The sequence below is a fragment of the Vitis riparia genome, chromosome 16 (assembly GCF_004353265.1).
Source record: "Vitis riparia cultivar Riparia Gloire de Montpellier isolate 1030 chromosome 16, EGFV_Vit.rip_1.0, whole genome shotgun sequence".
NCBI lineage: Eukaryota > Viridiplantae > Streptophyta > Magnoliopsida > Vitales > Vitaceae > Vitis > Vitis riparia.
Genome location: NC_048446.1, coordinates 20,495,278 through 20,518,009, shown reverse-complemented (window position 1 = coordinate 20,518,009; position 22,732 = coordinate 20,495,278). Strand labels below are relative to the sequence as shown.

At 30.1% G+C, this 22,732-nt stretch overlaps 1 protein-coding gene and 1 pseudogene across 1 annotated transcript; one reads left to right on the top strand and one right to left on the bottom strand.

The window, feature by feature from the left end:
* Positions 1–283: 283 nt before the first annotated feature.
* Positions 284–16,688, top strand: LOC117933396 (annotated as a pseudogene).
* LOC117933395 (rust resistance kinase Lr10-like) lies at positions 16,289–16,891 on the bottom strand. Its single transcript, XM_034854760.1, has one exon. It carries the CDS (start codon positions 16,889–16,891, stop codon positions 16,289–16,291), a length of 603 nt encoding a protein of 200 aa, XP_034710651.1.
* Between the last annotated feature and the right edge of the window lie 5,841 nt (positions 16,892–22,732).

Below are 22,732 nucleotides of genomic sequence, written 5' to 3'. Positions count from 1 at the left end.
AAATACAAGGGACAGTTGGGAGAACATCACGCGCATGGATGAAGGAAATAGTGAGCGTTACATGAAAAGAAGACTTACCATTCTAGAAGGAAAAGAGGAGTAAGACGATTCTGAGCAGGTTGGTGGAGGATATTTTTTTAGCGAGAGCTTGAAGATAGATTTACCCACATCTTAGGGAAAAAGTCGGTTGCACCGTTCTGGAGGAAGAGCGAGAGATTCTCTATGTTGGACGTTTTTTGCTATTAGAATAAGCATGCTATTCATCTGAAACAAAAGAGGCACCATGAGAAAGAGAAAGAAAGTTGAGGCAGCCGCACCGAGGGAAAAGAGGAACAGTTTGGAGCACGGGAGCAACCACACGATTCTGGGAGTGAAAGAGCACCACTGGAAAATTTCCGGAGTAACCACACAATTCCGGGAGTGAGAGAGCACCATTGGAAAATTTTCGGAGCAGCCACATGATTCTGAAAGTGAGAGAGCACCATTGGAAAATTTTCGGAGCAGCCACACTATTCCAAGAATGAGAGAGCACCATTGGAGAATTTTCGGAGCAGCCGCACGATTCCGGGAGTGAGAGAGCACCATTGGAAAATTTTCAGAACAGCCACACGATTCCGGCAAGTAGAGAGGTACAGCTACACCGTAGAGAAAAGGAAAAAGGATACATCCACGCACCATCAATTGTGGCTTCCGAACAAGCTCCAAGTCGGGTCATCAATTTTTGACGACTCACAAGTTAGTAATCTTGTTACTTTTATTTATTTATTTTTGTTTGTTGAACTTTAAAGATCAAGTAAGTGTAGGAGATTATGGCAGGCTATGATGGAGTTAATGGCTATTCTTGAACTAAAATATATATATATATAATCAAATGAATTTAAAACAATATGGTCGACAGTGAGAGGCGTCAATGGGTGATGTTTTTCTGCAATTCAAAAAAACTGAATGAGTGGAATAAATGCATGATCAGCGTGTAACAAGGTAATGGCTTTAATTGATTTGTTTATTTATTTATGTATGAACGAAATGAATGTGTCTAACATAGATGGATGTTAATGGATATATTTTTTAACTCTAAGAACTAATGGTATGAATTTTAAAAGGTGTAAAATGTGGCAGATTGCAGGATGTTTGTGGGATGTTGATTTGTGAAAAAAAAAAAATTTGAATCCATGAACGTATGTGGGTGACGTGTTGGCTTTGAAAGAAACAATAATAAGAAATTGAAAAGTTGATTTGAAAATTCCATTTGAGAATGTAGCTAGTTACAGAATATGTTAGTGGCATGAGATTGTTAAAAAAAAAATTCCTATGAATGTGTGTAGGATATGTGAGTGGCAAGTTTTTTTTTTTTTTGTTTTATTAAAAAATATCTAATGGATTTATATGAGATATATTAATGATTGTTTAAGTAAAATATAAATCAAGTTAGGATTTTTAGTTGTTAGTTTTTGAATATTTTTTATCTTAGTTATCATTATTATTATTGCTAATCTCATATTAATTTGTGTGAGAATTTGTCTTGGATAATTTGGGATGATAGTTTAAAAGTTAGATTTTTTATTCGTTTTGGATAATTTTGTGATGTTAATGAAAAGTTAGAATATTTTGTAAGTTTTTAGTTTTCAATAATTTGGATATTAATGAAAAGTTATATTGTGCTTAATTTTTTGTCTTGGATAATTCTTGATGATAATGGAAAAGTTAGAATTTTTGAGTGTTTGGATAATTTTTTATGATAGCTTTGTTCAAATAAAAAAAAAATCGTAATATTTAAATTATTTTAAACATTTTTTTTTCTTTTCTTGGATTAAAATATAAAATAATTATTTATCTTATTTATAAAATTGATTATCTTTAAAAATAATAATTTCTTTGCTTTCTAAATAAAAATTTATGGAAATCATCCTTTTGCAAATAAAATAAAGTCTAAAAAAAATTATTCAAGAAAAATTTAAATAAAATTATAAAAGATATTTTCATATTTATAAAATATTTTTAAAAATGTGGAATATTTTTTTTATGAGGTTTTATTATTATTATTATTATTATTATTATTATTATTATTATAAATAAAATTTGTTGTCATTATTATTATTTTGGGCATTTTCTTTCCTAGGAAATTCTTTCCTTTGTAAATGAAATAGAATCATGGTTTTTTTAATAAAATTAAAGCATTTTTTTATTTAAATTAATCAAAACCTTCTTTTATAAATAAAACACTTTAAAACTATTGAATTAGAAATCAACTATTTTACAAAAGTAATAACATTTATTTTCTTGTAAATAATTTTTTAAAAAAAAAAAAAGCATTTTCTTTAAATGAAGTTAAAACATTTTTTTTTAAATCAAAACTTTCTTTTGTAAATAAAATACATTAAAACTATCAAATTGGAAATCAACTATTTTTTTTTATAAATCAACACTCATGACATGTTTCGGTCCCTTAGTGCATACTTAAGAATTCTTTTCTATATTGATCCATGATGTTTTTTTATTCCCTGAATCCTTAGTAGTTAATTTTAAAAACCCATGTTAATTTTTATTCGATTTCAAGCCATAAGTTACTGCTTTTTGATGATCTATGTCGTTATATGTGGTTCTTTAGATTATTAGATGTTGTTTGGTGATCCCGATGACGTTTATTATTTCTTTGAAACTAAGTTGATAATTGCGATAATCCCATATTATTAGTTTCATTTTAAAACTCATTTCTAAGTGCTTGATTGATTTATCTTAAGTTTAGATGCATTTAAAATTCCAACAATTAGTTCTTGATTATCTATGCTAGTTTAAGATTTTCTTGAAGTCTTTTTTTTTTTTTATTCTTGGTGATCATTTAAAAGATAGAATTTTCTTTTAGACACTTGTTTTCCATAGTTCTTAGTAATAGAATGAAAGTTAGATTTTTTTTTAAAAAAAAAAAAAGGTCAGCATGTAATTTTTGGTGGTAAATTGAAAGTTGCATTTGTTAAAATGTTAGTTTACTTGATCTAAACATCTTTGGTTGGTTGCTATAATAATTTTATCTTTAATTTGATTTTCGGAGGCCATTGGAAAATAGTGAAGATTGGCCTCCATTCCCACCACTTCAATTTTCTCGGTTGTCAAAAACTCTACTTTGTGATTTTGTTCTATTTTGGTTTTGCTTGATATTTTATTCCTTATGTCTTGTTGTTTTCAAATTAATTTCTTTTATTTTAAAATAAAACACTTTTCTTAAAAGATCCCTTTAAAAATCTATTTTAAAAAAATTCATCTAGAGTCCTTAGAATCAAAATCTCGTCTTCTTAAATAACATGCAACCTTATTTTGGTCAGTTCGAATCTTTCTCGGTTTTCAATGAAAATTTTGGTTTTAAATAAAACACAAATCAAAGCCTGTGGTCCCAAATAAATGGGATGATTTTAGGCTATATTTGTGTATACCAATTGGGGAATTGGTGAAACCCCTACATAAGAAACTTTTCAAAACTCCTCCTTGCTACTAGTTTTCACTCAGTCACTAACCCTTTAGATTTAAAATTTGTTTTAGCAACTTTGGAATGTTTTTAAAAATTTTCCAAAACTTGTATGACTTTCGTCACTTCTTGAACTTGAATTTAAAGTTTCGTTTGAGTTAGAAAGTCATTCAAGAATAGAAGATATAAACAAGTCTTTAGGGGGCTCCGTTTTCACCCAGTTCTGGACACCCAAGACCCTTTTGCAAAAATAAAATACCATAAGACTTTTTAAATTTGGTCAAATATTTTTCCTCAAATCTAGGCTTCTTGAAATTGATATTAGACACATAAAATATTGAAAGATGTGCCTCTTTGAGGGAGATATGATTTTTCAAATGTGTACCTACTGTGCATGATGGAATATAGATATCTGATTAGTTGAAGCGTTTTAAAAATATTTTTGAGTACTACCCAACCCTGAATTTTTTTTTTTTTTTTTTTTTGTGATATAGACACCTTGAACAATGTATGTGATTTTTTTATGATTTTATGTGATGTCTTATTTAAAAAAAAAAAAAAATTGTTTATGCATGCCACTATTTTTTTTTTACCTAATCTAGACCTTTTGGAACTTTTGGGCGTCTTTGCTGCAATTTGACAATTGAATGAGCATTTGGATTTTGGTATCTTGTTCTAGATGTGTAGGAGTTGTTTCCAGTAATTTTTTGTGATTAAATTCCACTCCAAGACATTTTTTTTAGAAGTTATTTTTGTGATGCTCCCTTTACTATATGCATGTTAATGACTTAGTTCTTGCTTGAATTGTTATTATTTTTTGAGTCATTTGATTCATCTTAGCTCGATTTTGGCTTTGTCACATATATTAGACATAATAAAGGTGTTATATAATTTATACTTGTTCTAACCATTCTAACATTTTTTAGGAATCTTATAAATTATGCATGTTATCCAGGTGCACTCTTTATCGCTCACTTTTTGGAATTCTATGAACATGTATACTATTGAAGACTATACTTATGTTTGATGTAATCCTTTGATGCTTAGATGTATGATTGATTCACTATGATTAAATACATGTTGTGTGCTATATTTCTATACTAACTTTGATGTTTTATGATTGCGCTTGAGAAGCAGTTCAGGTACACGTCCTAACTCTCCTTTATTGTGATTTGATCTTGTTTGGCATGCTATTTTTTAAAATCACCTTAGCCTACCTAGGTATCCATGATCAAAAAATTAATTGTCACATTTCCCTCAACTTAGTCAATAGAGACCTTCATAGGGCTTAGAGGTGTGTTACCTTTTAAAGGTACCTTTCCAATAGGTAACCTGATCCTCGGACCTAGACTCGGGTTTTTCAAAGACAGACTTTTCCAAAAAACTATGGAGTCACTTTTTAGGGTTTTCTTTCTTGTTTTATTTTTCCTTTTAAAAAATAAAATAAAATAAGTGGTGACTCCGACTTTTTCAAAAACAAATTTTTCACCAAATATAAAAGCGAGTCTTGCCGATTAAGTGGGGACGCATGTGAAAAATGCGGGTCCACACCCATCTTGTCCCAAAAGATTTCAGCAATGACCAGGCATTGACTATCATGATATTTTCAGTCCTATTGCCAAACCCACCATTATACATCTTGTTCTTAGTATTACAATCAACCATGCTTGGTTTCTCTACTAACTTGATGTTAATAATGCTTTTCTTTAAGGCCACTTGTTTGAAGATGTTTTCATGGCTTAACCATTGGGATTCATTGACTGTGATCATCCTAATTATGTGTGCAAACTTTACAAAGCTATCTGTGGTCTCAAGCAAGCACTACGTGCTTAGTATCATGAGTTCCATTAGTTTCTTCTCACCTCTAGCTTCACTAACTCTCATACTTACACTTGACTATTTGTCCTCAACACTAGTGGTGTCATGGTTTATCTCCTTGTTTAAGTTGATAATGTTATCATAACAAGTGACAATGATGGTGTCGTGTAAAAGTTCATCCTAATCTTGCCCAATAATTCTCCCTTAAGGATCTTGAGTCCCTCTCTTATTTTCTTGGCATTAAAGTCACACACCATCGTCATGGATTATTTCTCTCTAACATCAATATATTGGCGATCTCTTAGCTCACACTCACATGTCAAATGTTAAACCAAGCACCACACCACTTACTACATCTCCAACTCTTGAACTCTATATTGGTACCATCCTCTCTAATCCAACAGAGTATCAGACTATTATTGGCAATATTCAGTATCTTTCTCTCACTCGACCTGAAATCGCTTTTACAATGAGTAAACCCTCACAATTTATGCATCACCCTACTAATGCTTATTAAACTACTGTCAAACAACTTCTTCGGTACTTTTGTGGCACATATGATCATGGTTTAGTTCTTTATCACAACTCCTCTTCTCTTTTCATGCCTTTTCTGATATTGATTGGGTTGATAATAAAGATAATTTTACTTCTATAAGCGCTTACATAGTTTATATTGGTCGTAATCCTATCTCATGGAGTTCTAAGAAGTAAAGAATTGTTGCACACTCTTCTATTGAAGCAGAATATTGTTCTGTTGCATATACATCTACAAAATTACGTTGGGTATGTTCACTTCTTATTCAACTTAGTGCTTATGTTCCACAAGTATTTGTGATCTATTGCAATAATGTTGGTGCTACTCATCTCAACTCCAATACGATCTTTCATTCCTACATGAAACATATTGAATTGGATTATCACTTTATTCATGAACAAGTTCAAAGTGGTGCTTTCCATGTGGTTCATGTTTACTCTAAAGATCAATTAGTTGATGTGCTCACCAAGCCTCTTCCATATGCATGATTTCTCACTCTTCAAGCCAAGATTGAACTCTCCTCCTAGAGCCCCATCTTGTGGAGGTATAATAGAGAAACTAAATAATTTAAAGATTAGTTTATCCTTAATTTAACTATTAATATTTATTTATTTATTATTAGTTTGAATTAGAGTAAAATATAAAGTTTGAATTAGAGTAGAAGACATAATTTGAATTATACTAAAACTGAAATGTATTTATATATAAATATTCCACATTATCAATGAGAATGTAAGGCAATAATTTCCAAAATTCTCTTTAATTAATTAAAAAAATCATTAGAATTGATAATATTTTATCTTGACTTTACTTTACGACAAGAGTTTAAACATTGTTATTTTCCATTTTCAATGAAGGATCGAATCAATATAATTTATGGAATTTTATTTTGTTAAGAATCCGATAGATTATGAGGCAAAAATAATGAGGTACGCAATAGAAGAATTACGATTTCAATTTTGAAATTTTGTGGATTTATTTTAGATTAATTTCTTATTCAAATTAAATGATTTTTATATTGTCTTGTTTTATTCTTAAGTAATAATTCATCAAAATAAATAAATATTAAATTTCAAAGAAATTGAAAATAAAAATAAAAATAAAAAAGGACGAAAAGAGAACTATTTGAATCATATGATTCATATTATTTTTCTTAATAACATATTTACTCATTTACAATAACTTATTTCTCATTTAAATTGCTTAAATATAGTTATTTAATTTGTTGTTAAGAAAAGTTGTCCATAATTTTCAAAATAGATTTAATTTTGTTGTAAGTTATCAACAATTGTCTTTTCGCAAAACAATTGCAATATGGTTCTAAGTTTGAAAGTTATTTTCAAAACAACCTCAAGCAATTCTCGGGTCATTTGCTATGTTTTTAAACTTGTTTTTGAAATTGTTTTTAAATAGCAACAAAACAGTTTTTTGAATTTTTAAAAAACAAGAGCATTTGCAAATGCATTCACAAAATAACTTGTTCGAATGAAAGAATTGTATTGTTTTTAAAGACAATGTCTTATTTTTATTGTATGAGAATTTTATAAATTTAGTTTATATTAATATAAAATCAAATTCAAGTTAACTCTCATTAAAAATAAATTTACAACTATATATGAGATAAAGATAAATAATTTTTTTAATTATGAAACAATTTTTTATTCTAGTGAAACAAAAATTACTATTTTAGTATTTATTTTTAATACAAATCAAATATGTACTTTTTTCCCATTTGGCCATGATTTTAAAAAAATTGTTTTTTAAATTAAAGAATAGAGAACAGTTTTTTAATGTTTTATAAAAATAAGGTATTTCTCAAGTTGTTTATAAAAAAATACTTTAAAAATAAAAATAAAACCAACTTGTTTGGATAAGTTGTTTTTAAAAATAAATTTTCTATTTTGATTTTATAAAAATATTATAAATTCAGTTTATATAACATTAATTAAATGTAATTGAAGTCTTATTGAAAATGAAAATAATTTTGTATTACAGATAAATTCAAAAGAAATATTTTTTAGTAAAACATGAATAGTAATATTATAATAAAATCATCAATTATATTTTTAATAAAAAAATATACTATTTTATTATATGTTAGAAACATAATAATATTAACATATTTTTGCAAAAAAAAAAAAAAAAATTTGTGTAAAATAAATAATAATAATAATTTAAATAATAATTGTCAATAGCATTTTATTTAAAATGATTAATGAATAAAGTTTAATTTTTTAACATGTAAATGAGTCAAGTTTTATTACTTGCATACATTTAGTACTCAATTTCTACAATTAATTGATCGTTTTTTTATTACAAATTATTCTTAAAAGTTAAAGGATTTGTTTAAAAATTTAAATTATTAATTATGTTTTACTTAATTTATAATTTATTTACCTAGTAAATTTTTTAAAAAAAATAGTTGTATGTAGAAGAAATATTAAAGTCATAACTCATATATCAGTTTTACTCTAATATTTTTTTATTTTTTATTTTTTGATGACAAAATGATTTATTTTTGAGTTCCAAATTATTTTAAAAAAAAATTCACTAATAAATTCAATAAAAAGTATCACTTGATTTTAAGTTTATTTTTCTAGATAAAAATATAGTTATGTGTAGAAAAGAAATAATATAGTCATTATAAACCAATTTTTATCCATGAAATTATGGTATTAATAAGAATATTGTTTGAGTTTTAAAGTATTGTTAATAAATCCAACCTATTAAATTTTATTTAATTTGAAATTCATTTACCTAGTGAAAAAAAATCATAACATAATGATTCTATATAGAAAAGAAACATTAGAGTTGTTCTAAATTAATTTTTATTCATAACAGAAGAGAAATATTAGAGTTGTTATAAATTAATTTTTATTCATAACTTTATAATATTAATTGGGTCACTTAAATTATTTTTAAAATTTTCTAAATTTATTAATGAATTTAACACATTAAGTGTTGTTTAATTTGGAAATCATTTATCTAATGAAAAAAATCAAAAATAATAATTCTATATAAAAGAAAAATAATAGTCATTTTAAACTAGTTTTTATTCATAAATTTTTTTGTATTGATTGGATCAGTATTTAAGTTTTAAGTTATTATATATAGGGAGTTACTATTTATTTCACTTTATTTTTAAAACGAAAAAATAAAAAAATAATAACAATGTTATTGTTGTAAAGTTATAAAGTGAAAGGAGAAGAAAACAAGAAAGACAAATTAGAATGTAGGAAGATAATAGAATGCATAGAAAAACTCTATTAAATTTCATTAGGGGTCTCTCCCTTTTATAGGGAATTACAAAAGATATTTATGGATGATCATCCACAAGTTACCATAGTGGTACAGAATCTCATATTTTATAACACTCCCCCTTGAATGATCATAAGAATATGCCTCATTAAAACCTTACTAGGAAAACCCCTACGGGAAAAAACCTTAGTGAAGGAAAAAGAGTACAACATTCTTTTAGATTACTATAATTGTCTCGTTAAAAACCTTGCCAGTAAAACCCAATGGGACAAAACCTGGACGAAAGAAAAAATAGTGCAGTATATCCATACTATCATTCTCCCCCTCATGTAAACATGATTATGATTTCTTCAACATTTCAAATGGTAGATCTCTCAATCTTCGTATTCCAAAGTCACACCTTCACTTTTTCAATGTGGTCGAAGGTAACGCCTTTGTGAATAGATCTGCTAGATTATTGCATGATCGAATCTGTTGAACATCGATCTCACCTTTCTTTCGGAGCTCATGAGTATAGAAGAATTTAGGGAGATATGCTTAGTTCTATCACCTTTTATGAATCCTCCTTTAATTGTGCAATACAAGCAACATTATCTTCATGTAACACGGTTGCATTGTCTCTAATGGAAGGTAGTCCACATGTTTCTTATATATGTTGGATCATTGACATTAGCCATACACATTCACGGCTTGCTTCGTGAATTGCAAGAATTTCTGAATGATTTGAATATATGACTACCATTGTTTGCTTGACTGATCTCCAAGATATTGTCGTTCCACCATAAGTAAAGACATATCCCATTTGAGATCGAGCTTTATGAGGATCTGAAAGATATCTTGCATATGCATATCCAAGCAATTGTTGCTTTGATTCCCTTGAGTAAAATAAACTCATATCAGTAGTTCCACGAAGATAATGCAATATATGTTTGATACCATTCCAATGTCTTCGAGTTGGAGCGGAACTATATCTTGCTAATAAATTGATAGAAAAAGCAATGTTTGGACTTATACAATTGGCAAGATATATAAGTGCACCAATAGCACTAAGATATGGTACTTCATGACCAAGTAATTCTTCATCATTTTTCACAATGACAAAATGGGTCATTTTTCACATTAAGTGATTGAACAACCATTGAAGAACTTAAAGGATGCGCTTTATCCATATAAAAACACTTCAAAACTTTCTTAATACATGTTGATTGATGTACTAAAACTTCATTTGGAAAATACTCGATCTGCAGGCCGAGACAAAATTTTGTTTTTCTAAGATCTTTCATCTCAAATTCCTTCTTAAAGTACTTTGTTGTTCTTGTGAGCTATTCAGGAGTTCCAACAAGATTTAAGTCATCAACATACACTGCAATAATTGCAAATTCGGTTTCTGATTTCTTAATGAAGATGCATGGGTATATAGGGTTATTCATATACCCTTCTTTTAGCAAGTATTTGCCAAGGCGATTGTACCACATGTGTCCAGATTGCTTGTATCCATACAAGGATCGTTGTAACTTGATTAAGTACATGCTACGAGGCTTTGTACTACTTGCTTTAGGCAATTTAAATCCTTCAGGGATTTTCATGTATATATCATTATCCATGGATCCATATAAATATGTTGTAATAACATTCATGAAACACATATCTAGTCCTTCTAGGATTGCCAAACTAATTAAGAAATTATATGTGATTGCGCCCATGACAGGAGAGAATGTTTCCTCATAGTCAATACCAGGTTTCTACAAGAAACCTTGTGCTACTAATCGCACTTTATATCTTATGATCTCATTATTCTCATTGCGTTTTGGTACAAATACCCATTTGTACTCAACAGGCTTTACATCTTTAGGTGTTTAGACTACAGGTCCAAAAACTTCTCATTTTGTTAATGATTTTAACTTTGTCTGTATAACTTCTTTCCATTTTGGCCAATCATTTATATGTCGGCATTCTTCCACATTTCGTGTTTCAGGATCTTCATCATTCCTTATGGAGGCCACTTGGGAAGTGAAAATAATATAATTTTGATCCCATTTTTCTCTCGTGTATACATAACTTATTGAGATCTCATAATTTTTAGGTACCTATGTCTCTTCAGGGCTTTTTGTTTACTATGTGCCTCTTCAGGGGCTTCTTGCTCAATATGTGCCTCTTCAGGGGCTTCTTGTTCAATATGTGCCTCTTCAGGGCCTTCTGCATTATTTGTGCCTCTTCTACGGCTATAGATTTATCAACTTTAAACTGATCAGTCATTTTGATGGCCTCTTTTAAAGTGCTAAGTTTTTCTTGGGTTCTCCTCTTCTAAGGAGTTACATCCTTTTGAGCTGACAGGTCTACCACGTTTCAAGCGTATCTTAGATTCATTTGTTAACTGTCCTATAGGGACATCAATCCGTGCTGGAGTATTTGCAGTCGAGATATATGACTTTGTCACTTTCCTTGTATGAATGCATCTTGTAGTTGATTTGCAAGATTTTGCAAATGAATGATTCTTTGAACTTCTAGTTCACATTGATTTATATGAGGATCAAGATGAGTCAAAGTCAATCCATTCCAAATAATTTCACGTCGTTCTTCTGGAACTGGTTTCTCCTCCTAACGATGAGAAAATTGTCTCATTAAAATGATAATCTACCCAACATGTCGTTCTACCTTTTTAAGTGTATAGGTAGACTAGTCACTAATTAAAAACTTCTGGTTTTGTAATGTACATCCATATGACCTTTTACCCCGGGGGACCAAGTTGGTCTTAAAAGATTCTTCTGGATCTATCATCATATAAAGTGTCATTCACATGGAATCAAATACTACTAGTGACATAGTATAAGCTCTTCTAGAGCCTTTAATTTGGTTTCTATCACCTAATATAGTATTAACATTGTTTGTCAAAAATGTTGTGCAATTAATGAGACAAGAGTTTCATCAAAGTAACAAGTTATAAAACATTGTCATAAAGACTTTGTCTTTATAGAATTGAATAAATATTATCATAGAGAAAGAGTTAAAATCAATGGAAAAATATTAGTCATCAATGATGACTTAACTTAATAACTTGCGTAAACGCAATGAGAGCATATATAACACAATAAAACAAATATGAAAAGATAATTTAAAGTTATATATTTCTTAAATAATCTCACACATTTGATTTTGTAAGTGTGGAGCAATTTATACATGAAATAACAAGGAAGCATTTCAATAACCAAACTAATTGTAATGATAGATCAATAATTTTATTCAAAATATTATTATGATCTAAATCAATGTACAAAAATTAATTCATAAATCAAAATTTCAAGAGAACATATCATAATTTAAAGCATCTTATTGTCTCAAAACTTTAATTGAAATACTACAAATCCATCTGAATATATATGTAAAGATATAACATAATATATGTAAAGATATAACATGATATATTGAGAACAATAGTTGAACCTATTGTAATTTCAAAATTATTTTGGATAATGAAATTATTGCATTAATAAAAATACCATATGTGGCAACATGCAATAATATATGTAAATTTTTCTACTAATGACAGTATAACTTCTAATAATAGAAATTTATAAAAACTATCAAACACTTACCTATATACAAAAATATTAATCCTTTAATAATATGTCAATATTATCTATATGTTTGTTATCATAGCTTCAGGATATAATATATTTCATTATAACTTTTGGTTATATAAATTTCATAAAGTTGTACAAAATTGTTAATTAACAATTTCGTTCTCTATAGCTTCTAGCTATAAGAAGTACATATTAACAACTTTGGCATAACCTTTGATTAGCACAAAAAATATTAATTTTCTTACTTTCATAACTTTAGGTTATGAATAATAATATTTATATAACTTTTGGTTATATAACAAAATTAAAAAAAAATTATATATCTTCTAGGTACATAGTTGTTCAGTTCAACTTCCTTTTCTTTTATTGATGTTTGGTAAAGATCGACCAAATGTTTGGGCGTACGACAGGTACGCGACCAATGCCCCTTCATACCACATCCATAACACTTATTCTCATGGTTCTTAGGAGGTTTGTCTTATAAACACTTCCCATTTTCTTGTTTTACCTCAATATTATTCCATTTCTGGTGGTGCAATAAGGCTTTCATTTTCTGAGAATTTGGTAAATTATTTATATAAGAACCATGGTATGGGGGATTTCTTCCACGACAATGTCCTCATCATCGTCCATGAGTTTGGGACAATATTGCATTCACTTCAGGGAATGATTCAGATCTAATTAGACGAGATTGGTGATTTCTCATCAAAAACTCATTTTTTGATAAACCTTCATGGAGATGATAACGAAGGAAAATCAGTGTTTTTGTGCGATCCTGCAAGGATGCTTGATTTCCTTCTTTGATCATAGCTCCAAGATTCATTGACAATTTTGTTTTGAATAACTTCTAGTTATACAAGAGAATTATAAATTGTATGCATAGCTTCTAGCTATGAAATTATTGTTAATAAAAATTGTTTTCCATAATTTCTGTTGTGAAAAATAAGTGAGTACAAAATCAAAATAAAAATTCAATATTTTTCATAACTTTGAATTATGATCATTTTGTCGAAACAATAAAATATTCAAATTTATATATAGCTTCAGGCTATGAACTATTTATGTATAACTTCTGGTTGCACAATATAATTAAAAGAAATCAAAGAAATTAAAAGTTAATATCTTTCATAGCTTCAGGCTATGATTATTTTATCAGAACAAGAAAATATTTAAATTTGTACATAGCTTCAGGCTATGAACTATTTTTTATATAAATTTGTATATAGCTTCAGGCTATGAACTATTCATTGAGTAGATTTGTGCATAACTTCAGGTTATGAACATTTATTTATTTCATAGCTTTTGGCTATAATATTGTTTGGTATAACTTCCAGTTATACCGTATAATTAAAAATAAATAATTGGGGATTATATACATAACATTTGGTCATGTATTTGTAATTCTGTAATTTTTCCCCATAACTTCTAGTTATATGAATTGCACATATTTTTTTCATAACTTCTGGTTATGAATTTATCTCATAATTTATAATTTATCCCATAACTTCTAGTTATAGGGATTGTACATATTTTTCATAACTTCTTATTACATGGATTGCACATATTTTTCATAACTTTTAGTTATGAATTTACCTTATAATTTATAATTTATCTCATAACTTCTGGTTATAGGGATTGTACATATTTTCATAACTTCTGGTTATGAATTTACTCTATAATTTATAATTTATCCCATAACTTCTGGTTATAGGGATTGTACTTGTTTATGCATTTGAATAAAATAAGTAAAAATAGAGATTCAAAGGTAATAAAGTAGAAAATCATGATATAAGTTTATCACATACCTTTTTGTAAGAAAGAAGATAAAAGAGTCTTTCTATTTCTCTGAAAAGGATAACACCTTTCTATTTCTCTAAATAGAGAAAAATATTTCTATTTCTTTTATAGAGACTAGTCATGCTGATAACGTGTTGTAAAATTATAAAGTGAAAGGAGAAGAAAATAAGAAAGAGAAATTAGAATATAGGAAGAGAATAGAATGCATAGAAAAACTCTATTAAATTTCATTAGTGGTCTCTCCCTTTTATAGGGAGTTACAAAAGATATTTATGGATGATCATCCACAAGTTATTATAGTGGTACAAAATCTCATATTTTATAACAGTTATGGATTTTTAAAAATTATTTTCTATTTTTAAATCACACATCAAATGCGCTCTTATTTTCTTATAAATTACCATAAATTTGAAATTTTAGGGCTTACCATGGTAACTAGAAGAAGCCAACCAAAATTCAATTTGCAACCCCTCCTAAAATATTAATCCAACAATACTCAAAAATCATTTTTGGGCAGCTCTCCCTCTTTTATGAGCTTGAAGCCTTCCACAACATCATTTCTCTCCAACTAGCCGTTGGGGAAGACCGTGATAACTCTCTATCTTTCCTCTCCCGCCCAACCCCTCCTCCCACCTTCTTTCAAAACCCTAAGCCCTCCCCGCCAAAACATTTTCCCCAACCCCCACTCTCACAAAAACCCCAACTTCGAGCCCCTAAATAACCGTCGGATCCGCCAACTCGACGTGGGCCACCTCAACCATGCACTCTCCTCCCTTGATCTCATGACCCTGCAAAACGTCCCACCAGACCTCACCACCTACTCCATCCTCCTCAAGTCCTGCATCCGATTCCACAACTTCCAACTCCGGAAACTCGTCCACCGAAAGCTAATTCGGTCTGGACTTGAGCTCGACTCGGTTGTGTTGAACACTCTGATCAGCTTGTACTCCAAATGTGGCGACACCGCAACCGCTAGGTTGATTTTTGAGGGAATGGAAAATAAGAGAGATTTGGTTTCATGGAGTGCGATGGTCTCATGTTTTGCGAATAACAGTATGGAGTTGCAAGCAATTTGGACATTTTGTTATTTTCTCGAATTGGGTTTTTACCCAAATGAGTATTGCTTTGTGGCCGTGATTCGGGCTTGTTCAATGAGTTGGGGAGATAATTTATGGGTTTGTGGTGAAAACCGGGTATTTTGAGGCTGATGTGTGTGTTGGGTGTGAATTGATTGATATGTTCGTGAAGGGTAGTGGTGACTTGGGCTCAGATTATAAGGTGTTCGAGAAAATGCCAGAGAGAAATTTGGGTACTTGGACTTTGATGATAACTAGATTTGCGCAATTGGGTTGTGCCAGAGATGCAATTGATTGTTTTTGGATATGGAATAGAGTGGTCATGCACTGGATCGGTTTACATATAGTAGTGTCATTTCTGCTAGTACAGAGTCAGGATTGTTAGCACTAGGGAAGCAATTGCATTCCCAAGTTATACGTTTGGGATTGGCTTCAGATGTTTGTGTTGGTTGTAGCTTGGTGGACATGTATGCAAAGTGTACAGCAGATGGGTCCATGGATGATTTGAGGAAGGTATTTGATCGGATGCCTGAGCATAATGTTATGTCTTGGACCGCAATTATCACAGCATATGTGCAAATTGGAGAGTGTGATAAGGAAGCTATTGAACTTTTCTGCAAGATGATATCTGGCCGTGTACAGCCTAATCATTTCTCATTTTCAAGTGTTCTCAAGGCATGTGGAAACCTTTCTGATCCTTATAAACATGCTTTAAGGGAAATGGATTATTAGATAATTCAAGGTGAATAGCTATTGCGAGGCACTACCTTCCCTCCAAGCTGATCGTCATTGTCGCATTTCGTGAAGAAATTGGTACCCCGACTGGATTGTTCATATGATCCTCAACTGACATCTCCCTGGAGTATAGAGTAGGCCTGGGGGGCATTTGCAGGAGTTCAACTTCACCTTCTAGCATCTCCAATGCCTCGCTCATTGAAGGACGATCCGTGGGATTCATCTGTACACACCATAATGCAACTATGACTATCTTCCTTATATACTTGTGTTCGTCCTCAGTGGCATCTCCAATTTCCATGTCTTCTCCTTGATCTATTCGATCATAAATCCATGACGGGAAGTATGTTTGGCTTTGCTCTAGACATGTATTTGCATGCTTCCTTTTTCCCACCATTTCCATTAATAACATTCCAAAACTATACACATCAGCTTTATATGAAACACCTCCAATGTTCTTGTAGAATAATTCTAGAGCAATATATCCTAATGTTCCTCGAGCAGTAGTTAGAGACACAATGCTTTCTTCTATTGAATGTAATTTTGCAAGGCCAAAATCAGAAACTTTTGGGATAAAGTTTGCATCAAGAAGAATGTTGTGTGGCTTGATATCAAAATGCAGAATTTGCATGTCACAACCTTGATGTAAGTATTCAATCCCACAACCCACACCTAGTGCAATCTTATATAATCTTTCCCAACTCAAAAGAATGTTGTTTTCAAGTTTAGAAAAAAGAAACTTATCAAGGGACCCATTAGGCATATATTCATATACCAGAGCCCATTTTAATCCCTCTGCACAAAATCCAACAAGTCGCACTACATTAACATGGTGAATCCTTCCAATTGTGGCTACTTCATTGATAAAATCTTGTCCATTAGCTTTATTCATAACCAAAACTTTTACCGCTACAATTTGACCACTTCGAAGTTTTCCTTTATATACAGAGCCAAAGCCTCCTTGTCCTAATTTATTACTAAATTTGTTAGTCATCTTCTTTATATCTAGATATGAGTACTTAATCAACTGAAGATTTTTATAACTTTGTAAGAATTCTTCAACATCATCATCTAACGATAAATGTCTTCGTCGAAACTTGTAGACTAAATAGGCAAATAGGCACAATATCCCCGACACAAATCTTCCTATGACCGAATATAAATCAAATGTGAAATGAATAAAGGTTTCAGAAAAAGGAATACGATCATTGTAAACAAATTAATGACTACATGCATTCCATTATCAAAGTTTAAGGAAAACATTAGGTGGTTGTCTTGTTGCAATTTGTTTTGTTGGTTGCATGGATGTGGGGCCTTGTAAATGGAGACCCCAGTTTCAATTCCATTTGTTTTGCCTTCTTTGTATTGTGAATGTACTTGAATTGAATTCAAATTAAGTAAATTCCAAATATAAAAATATTTTTGCAGCAAAGTAAAATTTTGAATAAGCAAAATCGAATTTAGTACTTTTCATGAGTTTTCATATGAAATTCTCATTATAGTATTTTTACACAGAATTAAAAGTAGGAATTTGAAAACCTTACCGATAATTCGAAATATCCAGGCTCCTAATAAGAAAGAAATATAAATTGGATTAAAAATGTGGACAGATATAAGTGAGCGACATAAATATAACCGAAAAAATAGAGACATAGATTTGAGTGGAGAAAGCCTTCCCAATCATGCTGATGTTGCAAAAATAGTGGAGATTGCAATCGCCAAGTTCTTCTCTCAATACTGTACGTGTATTAAACCATTTAGAAAATTTTAGTCATCATAAAACTTGGAAGGAAGAAAATATGAAGAGTTTACTTTATCTCAGTTATTAACAGAACTGTGAAATTCAGTTTTCATGGCATGCCTTCTTAATGTGAAATACTATTTCAAGTCCCAACTTTGCACAAGCAAGAAAAAACCCTTGAAAGGCAAAGTATGATTCTTGAGGAGCAAGAATTTGGAGGACGTGTTTTTTCTTAGAAAAAATTTAACAGTTGTGTTCAAAATCCAAACAAGATTCAAAGAGAAAAAAGAGAAAGGAAAATAAATGTAGGATTTCTCATTATGAATTCTTGTTTTTTAAAAGTAGTACAACATGGTTACAATTTAAATAGGCCTAATAAAAAAATAAAGATAAAGATTTAATTTACCTTTACATCTAAAAAGAAAGAAAATAATTATGATATAGTAACTAAATAAATAAATATATAGTTCTAATATACTAAATATATTAATAACTTTTAACATTCCCCACAAACTCATGATGCAGTTGCAAAAAGCATTGAGAGTTTGTAAATCAAAAATCAAAAATGCAAAAGTGGATGTGACTTGGTAGACAACTTAGCAATCATACTGTTGAGAAATCCCTTAGCAATCAATCGAGCTTTGTAACGTTTAATCGAAGTACCAAATACCAATATCTACATGAAAACTATTTGTGTCATTGTGGAAATGATCAATGCGAACAAGTTCAAACATAGAGACATTATGAAACTCAATAGGAATAGAAAAGGTATATGCTCAAAAAAGAATAAGTAGCATGAGATATAAAACAAAAACTACCAAGAAAAAGAAAAAGACACAAAATTAAACTATCAAGGAAATAGAGATAGAAGTCAACATAAAACTTATTAAAGAATGAGGGATCAAAGAATAAAGACGGAAGAAGACACAAATGTTAGGAAGTGTCCCAAATTCCTAATTAGTATAGATTCCTTTTTTGTAAAGAATATTATATAGAATATTTCTAGGTTGATATATTATTGTAATATTGACTTCCTTATAGAATAAGGAAGGTTGTTGGAAATATCTCTATAAATATTCTAGGTCATGAGGGGAAAAAGTTATGAGATGGAGATGGACCCGTAGAGACTATACGAGGTGGATAAAGATGTGAGGAAGAATGGGAGGTACCTGGTGGAGCGAGAGGGCTCGTAGTAAGGTATGGATACAAAGAGTGGGGAAACATGGGATGTTTCGGGAACCCAATAGTTGTATCTTGTTCTGTCCTCTGTAATATTCTCTATTGTATAGTGGAATCATTATCTCTCATCTGTAGACGTAGACATGGTTGTCCGAACCACGTTAAAACCCCATGTACCGTATGTGTGATTATTTTATCTTTGAGTTCTTTAAACTAACATTGTTGGCATCAAAGCTTTCACTGGCACAACAACTGTTATCAGAGCCTAGGGTTAGGTTTGAGTGGGAGCAATGGCAGAGGAAGCAGGAAAGGCGTTGGAATAGAAAAGTTTAATGGCACAGACTTTGCATATTCAAGGATGCAGATTGAAGATTATCTCTATGGGAGGAAATTGCATCTGCCTCTTTTGAGGATAAAACCTGAGAGTATGAAGGCTGAAGAATTGGCGCTTCTTGACAGACAGGTTCTAGGAGTTATTAGGTTAACTATATCTAGGTCTATTGCACACAATGTTGTAAAGGGGAAGACCACAGCAGATCTGATGAAGGCTTTGTCCGGTATGAATGAAAAGCCGTCGGCAAACAATAAGGTGCATCTGATGAAGAAATTGTTCAATTTGAAGATGACAAAGAATGCAATGTAGACTCCTTGTCCTAACACATATCTCAATATTATTTCAAATTGTATGTATGTCAAGACTCCTTAATCATTTTTTTCAAAGAGACAAGACATAAGGTCTTTCCATCTGGCACTCTTGTCTTTAATGAAGAGACCTTCTCAAAGGTAAAACCATTAAGTGGTGAAAATTTGAGATACAAAATGACATTGTTTTTGCCATCCAAATTTGGGAAATAGAAAATGAAAGGGGGGAAAATTTAGCATAGGAAGTAGTCCAAAAAAGAAACAAGGAGAATATAAATTAGCACAAAATGGAGAAATGGGCTAGAAAATATAAAAAAGAAATGAATAAACTTAAAAGATTGTGTTGTTCCATCGTATCCTACACTATACAAAATAAAAAATACTAGGTTTTTTTTCACTCTAGTTCTAAGATCATTGTTAGTTCTTGTTGAAGAGATCTTCTAGGCTAGCTTGCATTTGTTCTCATTGGATTCATGTAGGTGAAAAGATTAGGCAACATGGCTAAATTGTCTCCTACCTTCCTATTCTAACATTTGTACCACAAGTTTCATAGTAGGACGATTCACTAGATACCATTGAATACACCAAAGTCCCACAATTGTTAATTTCTTTGCTATTTTAGCATCTTCATCTTCCTCAACCCAAATCTACAACTCTTCTCCTTTATTCAAATGATTTTAGATCCATTCTGGAAAGTATGCTTGGCTAGTGTTTATCACTGTCACATCAACATTTTTTTTTTCTCCTACAATTTCAAGCAACAACATTCCAAAACTATAAACATCTAACTTTTAGGAAACATTCTCCAAATTTCTAGATAATACTTCCGGTGCAATCTAACCCACAATCCCTCTAGTTGCATTCATAAAAACAGCAATTTCCCCCTTAGAATATAATTTTGCTTAGCCAAAATTGGATATCTTTGGATTGAAGTTATAATCCACTAAAATATGATGAGACTTGATATCAAAATGGATGCTTTTGTGATCACAACCTTGGTGGAAATACTCAATACCTTTGGTCATGCCTAGAGCAATATCTTAAAGTTTCTCCCAACCAAGTGAGCATTTTTTAATAGTTGTTGAAAACATAAAATTCTCTAAAGATCCATTAGATAAGAACTCATAAACAAGGGCACGACAAAATCCATCAGCACAAATACCAACTAAGCAAACAATATTAATATGGTGGATTTTGTTCATTTCTCTCGTTTCATTAATGAATTCTTCCCCATTTCCCTTGAAATTGTTGAAGGATCTTGACAACAACAAGAACTTCATCAAAAAAACTGTCCTTTAAGTACAGTCCATAACATGCTTCACCCAATTTGTCCTTAAATTGATTCATAATCCTCTTAATATCAACATAATAATATCTTGAAGGCTTGAGAGTAATGCATTCTTCCAAAAAAATTTCAATCTCTATTTGATTGAAAGTTAATAAATTATTTTTATATATTTTTCCAAACTCATTTCACTTATTTTAACTTTTTAAATAAAGATTAAATAATTTGAAAATACATAAACTTTTAACTAAATTTAATTATATTTATTTTATATTTTTCATAATATAATCAAACATGAGATAATTATTCTTTTTACCATTTTTTTTCCTTTAATACTTTCCCGAACCAAACATAGCATTAGTGGACTATAAACTAGGAAAGATGGAATCTATAACACCTCATAATTCCTCACCCTGGGTCTAACATTCATGGGTTAGGTCCAAGGATGAAAATATCGGTAATCACGGATATATCGGTACTTCGATTTTACGGATATATCGGATATATCGGAGATATATCGGCGGATATTTTGGAAAAAAATATTGATAAGCTTAAAATTGTTAAAAATTCATAAAAATGTAAGGAAAACCTCATAATAATATAATTAGAAGTATAATAGACATTCTAAAGTTATTTTATTGAAAATTTTGATATATGTATATCATGATTTATTATATTTGATAATAATATCGTATGTATCGATAAAAATATGAATTTTATAAGTGTATATTTATTATTAAATTACACCTAATATTATGATATTTGATTATAATATGTCTAATTTTAAAATATATATTAATATTAAAATATGATCCATTTAATTCAATTGTATTAAACAATATAAAATAAATTATGATATATATATAATTTTTTTAATATTTAATTAATTATTAATGATATTAAAAACATTATGAAGAAAATTATATAATTTTTATATTTTTGGTAATTAATTAAAAGATCTTGTATTTAATTATAATTAATTTGCTTTTTAAAATATTCTTTTAATATTTTAATACTGAGTTTAAGTATATATATATGTTTTGCACATTATATAACAAGGGGCTAGTTAGCCCCATGGAAGAAAATATCGTGTATCGAAGGACAGCGACACGATATTTCATGGAGAAATATCGGTCCAACGATATTTCGGAATAAATCGTGAAAAATCGCCGATTTCTCGCGATATATCGGCGATTTTTCACGATATATCGCTTGGTCAACGCGGGTCAAACGAAGTCAAACCCGCTACAGTGCAGTCAACGCGCTACAGTGCCCCCGCTATAGTGCGCCACAGTGCCCCCGCTACAGTAAGCTTTCCATTTGCTGCCGAGGGGATTTGAACCCCAAACCAAAAGGTTTGGGGTTCAGCCACTTACCGTTTGGGCTAACTAGCCCCTTGTTATATAATGTGCAAAACATATATATATACTTAAACTCAGTATTAAAATATTAAAAGAATATTTTAAAAAGCAAATTAATTATAATTAAATACAAGATCTTTTAATTAATTACCAAAAATATAAAAATTATATAATTTTCTTCATAATGTTTTTAATATCATTAATAATTAATTAAATATTAAAAAAATTATATATATATCATAATTTATTTTATATTGTTTAATA

Bases quoted from the DNA above. Each gene is read 5' to 3' on its own strand.
- LOC117933395 (XM_034854760.1), bottom strand. From the start codon at position 16,891: ATGCAAATTCTGCATTTTGATATCAAGCCACACAACATTCTTCTTGAT.